This window comes from Temnothorax curvispinosus, unplaced genomic scaffold (genome assembly GCF_003070985.1).
Source record: "Temnothorax curvispinosus isolate PA1 unplaced genomic scaffold, ASM307098v1 QBEX01016795.1, whole genome shotgun sequence".
Taxonomy (NCBI): Eukaryota; Metazoa; Arthropoda; class Insecta; order Hymenoptera; family Formicidae; genus Temnothorax; species Temnothorax curvispinosus.
In genome coordinates, this window is record NW_020226575.1 from 42,778 (window position 1) to 51,179 (window position 8,402).

Sequence of the window (8,402 nt, forward strand, 5' to 3'; positions counted from 1 at the left end):
CTTTCTCATGGAGGAAACTTTGTGATGGTAAAAAATTTTTTTTCGAGATTTTAAAAAAAATAGGTTTAGAATGTTCCAAAATGTCGAGAATGTGCGTGCGTGTGTGTGCGTGTGTGTGTGTGTGTGTGTGTGTGTGGATTTTTGTACACGTATCTACTTCTACAATTTTTTAAATACCGGGTTGAAGTTTTGCACATCAAATAGAGTATTATAGAAAGTATGTCCTCCTCTAATTTTATTAAAATCCGTCGACCGGTATGGATTTTAAGGAGATTTTCATTTTTCAGAAAAGCGTATTTTACGCTGTAGCTTTCTCAATATTTGATACATCAATCCATTTCTAATTCTATTATATTTTTCAGTTTTTTCTACCCCTATTTCATATACAATTCTTTAAAATTTGGTTAAGGATGTTTTATATAGTTAGGCAAAATGTAACGAAGTTGATGAAAATTTAATATCATATTCTGTATACTCTTTCAAAGTTCGGAGCCAAATTTCAGATCGATTCACAATTTAGATAAAAAGTTATCAATTTTTTAATATCCGAGTTTTAACATGTAACCTTATGGCGTTACAGAGAAAAGTGTTAAAAAAGACATTAAAAAATGTAACGAATATAGTGATATTTTACACACAAGTAGATCATCAACAAACAAAAATATAGCAACAAAATTTGAAACGATTTACAACATAGTTTTGAAGAAATTGCAAAAAGATTAATGAAATTATTGACGGATCGGACTCGTGATCGGACTATTGGCGCGCGCAGTATGGAAGTGTGGCAACACCGCAATCAGCTGCTCCGTCCGTAAAGCATGTATACTCGAAAAATAAGTTTATAATTAATTTTGTTAGTTTTTGAGACAAGAACTTTTCAATAATTACACAATATTAAAGTAGACATTCCGTGTTTAATTGGAGAATCACAAATAATTAAAACAAAATACAAATAAACATTTTATATAACGACAAACAGAAACACTTTTTTAATATAAAATAAGTTATACTCATAAATTATATCTATTTTATAAACATTAGCATTTCTTTTATAAACATATTTTATAAACATTTCTTTTATTGTATACAATATACTTTCTAATAATCTTATAATTAATTTTTTTTAGTAAGAAAATCAATAATTTTTTTAATTGTTTTTCCGTGAAAATGGACAACCTTATTTTCTCTTTGTTTGAAAAACTCTTGAATACCAACAGTTCCAGATGTAGAGTACACGTTTTGCAAAGTGTTTAGGCTTATTGCAGCTTTTGCCAATTTTTTACGAGTCGCTGCCCCTAAGATTTTTTCGAGTGGTGCTAGCATTACAAAGTTTTCTTTATCTTGATCTTGAACGTTCCAATCGTTTATTTTTTGATCGTATAACGTGACATTTTGTAATAAGATTTCATTTGTAATTTTTAAAGCATGTAATACTTTATCTAACAGACTGCAGTCATAGATTGCGTTATGTGCTCCTACAGCATCAATATTTAGTGAATTCGCTAATCCACTTAATGTACAGGCGCCTTTACTTTTTTTTCCAGTCATTTGTCTAATTATGGGTAGCGTATCCACAAAACCATGTATTAAACTAGAAAATTTATCGTCGAGATTGTGTTTCCTTAGAGCATCATATAATCTAGGACCATCAAAACATAAATTATGAGCAGCGAGACCACACTTTGTCTCAAAACTCTCAATCCATTTCAAAAACTTTTCCAATGCAACTTTCATTGGAACTGATGACACTTTGAGTCCATGGTGCATAAAATCTCCATAACAATTGATTAAACCATTGGCTGCAGTCGCACCTATGGAGACTTGCTGCGTTGGATTGATATAAATATCAAAATGCTTTTTGACAGATTTAGTTGCAATCTGCAAGATGTCGCAATCTCGTCTCAGGCTTGAAGTCTCTAGATCAAAGAGAATGATCGGAATATCACTCTCGTTATCACGCTCGTTATTTTCTTCCTCAATAGGTACAGCTGGCTGAGTCAATAAGCCACAATTACTTTCATATGTAAGCCCTTCGCTATTTTCTCTTCGATAGCGCAGAATGCTACGAAGTTTCTTTTGTTCCATACGCTTTTTTTTATATTGATGAGTATTTATACGGGCTTTCCGTTGCAAATAAGTTTTGTCTGTCTTGGAGATATGACGTAAATGGTGCTTTCCGGATGATAGCTGAATTTGGTTTGCTATGTCTTGGGTGTATTTTTCCCCAAGATTTTTCTGAGCTACACTGCATGAAAATCGAAAATCTGCGGATGCACTCATGCTGTAACAACGGGATTTGGGGGCTTTACTTGCCATTGTGGCATTTAAACTCTCATTGCGATTACTGGAGGCTCCACAGGCAAACTTTGCAGCGTTATCAGCCAATTTATAAAACACTTCTTTCAAATCTTGAAACAAATTTTGATTACTAAATCCTCCAGGCACAGCACGATGATCATAATTTTCTTTATTTTTTATGTAACCGCACCATATGCCACATTGAGTATGATCGTTGAAAGCATGATGTGGAATACTACGTATAGCTGCGGTCATAGCTATGCTATTTCCTGTATTTTGCGCAATGGCATACGTAAAGCACTTATGAAGATATGTAATACCCTCCTTTGTCAGCTTTTTATGTTTTTTTTGAATACCATAGAGTTGTTTTTTGACACCTTTTGACGCGTGATTTTTATCAGATTGTTTGAGGATAGGATGATTACTAGCGCTTCGACAAGCAGCAATGGTGGAACTATCGTCGTCCCCTATCAAAACTCCAACCTCTACATTTTGGGATTTGAGGATTTCACTCTCGACGACTAGTTTTTTCCCTACACAAGGCTCCATGGCTTTTGCAGAACCGTAGAAATTTCGACGACAATCGTGGTCAGGAACGTGTCCATCATTATTATCACACTTTTTACATTTTCTGTTGCAAGTCGCGTAATCTAAGACCATTCCGCTGTAATGACCAATGACAGCACCAAAGCCATTTAGACTATCATAATTTCGACCGGATCCTCTTGTACTCCATTTCATGTCATAAGACACCATCACACGAACTTTATCATTAGGTGATACGCTCTGTGACTCTTGGTGTGGAATAATAAATCCTGTTTGGAATTCCTCAGGCCTGTATATAATAATCGGAAACAACTTTCAAAAAATAAAGTTGAGAATACTTTTTGTTTCAATTTTTTGTTAAAATTACTACACATTACTACATTGCTACAAAAATAATTTAAAAATATATTTTAACTATTATATTTTACTCCCAAAGTGAAGAAAAATAACTAAAGAATTATAACAGTTAGCGATAAAGCATTATAATAGAATGCGATAAATTCTTAAAAATTAAAAAAATGTTACTTAAAAATCCGTAAAAAATGTAAATTTATTTGTTAAAAACATAAAAGAATTATTAATACGCGTAATAATTTAGAATTTGACATTAAGAACGTCTAAATTAATTTTGTCATTAAAGTATTATAATTTACAGAACTTCGGTTAATAATTATATATACAATTCAAAAACCTATACTAAGTTTTATGATTATGGATTATTTTTTGAGTAAGGTGTCTTTATTATTTTATGTATTATTTTATATATTATTATAGTAAAGTAAGGTTACTTCAAGCAAGTAATCTTACTTTTTTGATACTTTCATTTTTTATTTCGAAGAAAGAATCTGTAACCAGGAAAATAGGGACAATAAACCAATGAAAAATTAGATAATTACAATAATTTTTCGGTAGTAACTACTTCATCTATAGATCTCTGCCTTTCTAGCGCTACAGCATTTTTACAGCTTCTTTTTGCCACTGCTTCTGCCGCTAATCCAACTTCTTTTTCATATTTTTTAAAAATTATAAAATTGAAGCAGGGTATATTCATACATGCAAGCAGTTTATTTAATTGTGACCAGCCTAATCCACTGTGAAGTGCTCCTAAAAAAATAAAACATAATAAAAATTAACCTTACATTATAGTAGGGGAGCCCAATGGGGGATTTGGTGATTTACTCGAGCGCGACAGATTAACATATAGGGGGATACCTTGCACCCTGTTGAGTACCTCCACTATATATAAGCTCTTAATATAGGATCGCGCGTCTAGGGCAGCCGATCAGAATAGTAAAAAAAAATCGATCGTTAAAAATACTCGAGCGCGTCAGATTAAGGTAAGGTGGGTTAATAACATGCAGAAAAGTGTGCATTTCAATAATCTGACGATTTGAGCGTGACATAAGGGAGTGGGAGGGTCACAAACTTGCAAAAAAAAACGTCACCTTGACATTCTCGAGCGCGGTCGAATTTTTTTTTATTTTGAAGGAAATAATTCAAGAATAACGGAAAAAATATAATCTGCCGATTTCCACAAGCCGAAGTAGCACAAATCGTCAGAAAAGTTTAGTGCGTGCAGCTGCAGTGAAGCATGTATTCCCCACTCCGCGTCTCTATTTCCCTTTCACTTTTTATCGATCTCTTACCGGGTCTGTTTCTTTTAGCTGCACTGACTGAGCTAATTCACTCCAACTTACTGCACTAATGTGCACCAGTTCAGCCAGTGCAGGTAAAAGAAACAGACTTACTCTCTCGCACCGTCCCCACGCTACTCCGTTTTCCGTCGCCATAAAAAATAGATTTTTTTATTTGCATTCTATTTTCCATGCATTTTACTTGTCACACTTAGTAATTTAAAATAAAAATTTTTTTTTTAATTAAAAAAATTTTTTTTCAATTTGTCAGATTAAGAAAATCCCTCCAAATAATCGTCAGATTATGGGTCAGCGCGACTAGGACATCAAGCTGAATCACCTGTATAATAATCTGACGCGCTCGAGTATTTCAAAATGGCGATTTTTTTTTGCATTATCAAGAAACCGCTATGAGCTTGCGTCATGTCCGAATCGTCAGTCTTTTGAATGGGAGCTTTTTTCGGGTTCACTTAACATCCCCTCCGAATATCTGACGCGCTCGAATAAATTTTTTTTTCCCGTTTTTAACCGTTCCGTACAGCCACCTCCACCGTGCAAACCGGCAGATTAACATACCTCCAATATCAGAGACACGTGGGGCATATACACTATCAATATCTGACGCGCTCGAGTATATTCATGTGACTATTTTTTTTACATTTTTGAAAACCTGTAGACGCTTCCCCCACCGGTGAAAGAGCGTACATTATATAACCTTTTTTTCTTTCTACTATCTAATCTTCAAAATCCAATAGGTTCCTACGACGCTCGAGTAAATCATCATTTAGCCCGCTGGGCTTCCCTACTATTATACAGCTTTGAAATCTAACTTTTAAGTAAAAAAATAATATTTTTACCTAATGCACATTTTGAATTAATGTCATAACGAAGGTTGCATCTATTTCCGGATTCATGAATATGAGTTTTGCTCGTAATGACCTTATTCAACAGCAAACATTTGTGACATCTAATAGTTAGTTCTGATGCTAACCCTTGATATATCTCAGTCTCCAGAAATTGTAGCAATAATGCCTCTTTACATGAGATGCACTACAGTTGTTCACCTAAAAATTGTAATTCGACGATACGTGGTCCATGCATAACCTCTGAAACACTTCCTTCAGCATTCTCAATACTTTCTTGCACTGGATTTTTTTTTCTTTTATATCCGTTCTTCTGTTGCGCAAGTCTTTTCTTATATTGTTTTTCAGTAGCGATTTTTCCTTTCCATCGATACATTTTTTGTGCGATAATAATACGGTTGAACAACAAGCTTTTTCAATAACCTCCAATATAGCATTGATTTGTATAAGTATACGTGTGTGTGAAAACAGGCCTCCCAACCTCTTTGGATTGTACAGTGTTGTCACATTTAGCTGCGTAGCTTATTAATATATTTACAGCAAATATCATTATAATAAAAATATAATTTTCATGTTTATACAATATACTTAATTTATATTATTGAATATGACTGAAATTACGAGTTTAGAGCAATTACTTTATTTTATAATTTTTCACAGATTTAATTTTTTAAAGTTGAATTCAGGGCAAATTCACTGTCAAAAATTATTTTGCCGAGACTTTGTTTAAGAAAAAAATAGTAGTAACAGTTATTTACAGTCACTAAATCTACGTTTTTTACATTCTATTAGACTTGTCGTAACTATTTGTATACATTTTTTTTGTCTTTGGATCTCTAGAGAATTAATATCGGTGTTTTTAAGATTTCCATGACTTTTTGCTGGACCTGTCCCTATAAAACATCCTTAATCAGTTCTTGAGTTATAGAAATTTCAGTAAACTTGACTGTTTTTTTTAACAGAAATCGGTAACCCTTTTATTATTAACAATTTTTATTAATTTTATTATATTCTTCAGTCTTTTCTACCCCTATTTTATATATAATTTTTTTAAAATTTGGTTAATTAAGCGATAATTCTTTAAAATTTCTGTTAAAAAAAACATTTGAATTTTGAATATTGAATATTGAGTATTGAATATTGAGTATTGAATATTAAAAAAAACAGTCAAGTTTACTGAAATTTCTATAACTCATTCAAGAACTGATTAACCAAATTTTAAAGAATTGTATATGAAATAGGGATAAAAAAAACTGAAAAATATAATAGAATTAGAAATAGATCGATATATCAAATATTGAGAAAGCTACAGCGTAAAATACGCTTTTCTGAAAAATGAAAATTTCCTTAAAATCTGTAACGGCCTGACTTTATCGAACGCGGACTGGTTTACAGGATCGGGAGTTCGATGAAAGGCCCAGAAACAGTAATCAATTTGCCATGTGACAGCAACATACACTTTATTCAAAACTATAACATGAACTATAATATAAAATACTCGGGATCCGGTATTACATACAAACTGGACGCGGTAGATTACAGTGGTCGGTAGTGCCGGTGCAACGCGACGCGGTATACGAAATATCGGGGCTCGAGTCTTCGCCTCGAGATGCGGTACGCAGCGGCGGGAATAACGCAGCGCGGTATTTGACAGAACGGAGTCCGTCGCGGTATAAAGGTATAAGACGATACGGAACGCGGTATATTACATACGGAATGCGGCTACAGATAGACGATAACGGAACGCGGTATATTACATGCGGAACGCGGCTACAGATATCAGATATGCTATATGAACCGAATTAGATATTCTATATGAATCATCGGCAGTGCCGGTGTGCCGAAATGCTGAAACTAATTAATACAACGAAGCGCGGTATTTTGCATCAGAGGATGGCGGAATCCCGGGGTCACGGTCGTGAGAACCCTCGCTGCGAGGCCGAGCACGCTCGACCCCACGGTGCCGTGGCCGTCGGGGTAAGTGTCAGGGAGTTCGGGAACACTCTGAGAACCCTCAGTCGAGAACCAGAACTCTGGACCTCGTTGTACGTGTTGCCCTAGGATTCGGAAGGTAGCTTCGTCAGGAATAGCGGAGAGCCGTGGTGAAGACGAAGTCTCTTCGTCGAGCGCGCCGGCTTTTTATACCGCTCGGCGCGGTGAGCTTGGCAGGAGGGAGGCCGATCGTCAGGCGACGGTGCGGTGGTGGGAGCGGCGCGATCCCGCGTGCTCGCTTCGGCGGGGATCGGCTCGCTTCGGCGCTCGTCGGCGTCGTGCGGGAAGGCACCGGTGCGGCGGATTTCCCGCGCACACGGTGCGTTTCAAGTGTTTAAAAAAATGTGGGCGCACCGCGCCCTGTCCTCGCCCGACGGAGAATCGGTCGGGCGGCTCCCGGCGGGTGGTAGCCTGGGACGATGCCTTGTCGTAAGGGGCGCATCGTTACAAATCCATACTGGTTCTTTAAAATTTGGTTAATCAGTTCTTGAGTTATAGAAATTTCAGTAAACGACTGTTTTTTTTAACAGGAATTTTAAAGAATTATTGATTGATTAACCAAATTTTAAAAAAATAATATATGAAAAAGGGGTGAAAAAGACTGAAAAATATAATAAAATTAATAAAAATTGTTAATAATAAAAGGGTTACCGATTTCTGTTAAAAAAACAGTCAAGTTTACTGAAATTTCTATAACTCAAGAACTAATTAACCAAATTTTAAAGAATTGTACATGAAATAGGGGTAGAAAAAACTGAAAAATATAATAGAATTAGAAATGGATCAATATATCAAATATTGAGAAAGCTACAGCGTAAAATACGCTTTTCTGAAAAATAAAAATCTCCTTAAAATCCATACCGGTCGACGAATTTTAATAAAATTAGAGGAGGACATACTTTTTATGATACTCTATTTGGTGTGCAAAACTTCAACCCGGTATCTAAAAAATTGTAGAAGTAGATACGTGTACAAAAATCCACGCACACACACGCACACGCACACGCACACGCACGCGCACGCACACACACACACACACACACACACACACACACACACACACACACAC

At 35.3% G+C, this 8,402-nt stretch overlaps 1 protein-coding gene across 1 annotated transcript; it reads right to left on the reverse strand.

Moving 5' to 3' along the window:
* Positions 1 to 1,622: 1,622 nt before the first annotated feature.
* LOC112466982 lies at positions 1,623 to 3,054 on the reverse strand. The gene is made up of 2 exons (XM_025035376.1): positions 1,812 to 3,054; positions 1,623 to 1,639 (listed from the first exon to the last, which is right to left on the reverse strand). The coding sequence occupies exons 1-2, from the start codon at positions 3,052 to 3,054 to the stop codon at positions 1,623 to 1,625; spliced, it is 1,260 nt and encodes a 419-aa protein (XP_024891144.1).
* Positions 3,055 to 8,402: the final 5,348 nt, after the last annotated feature.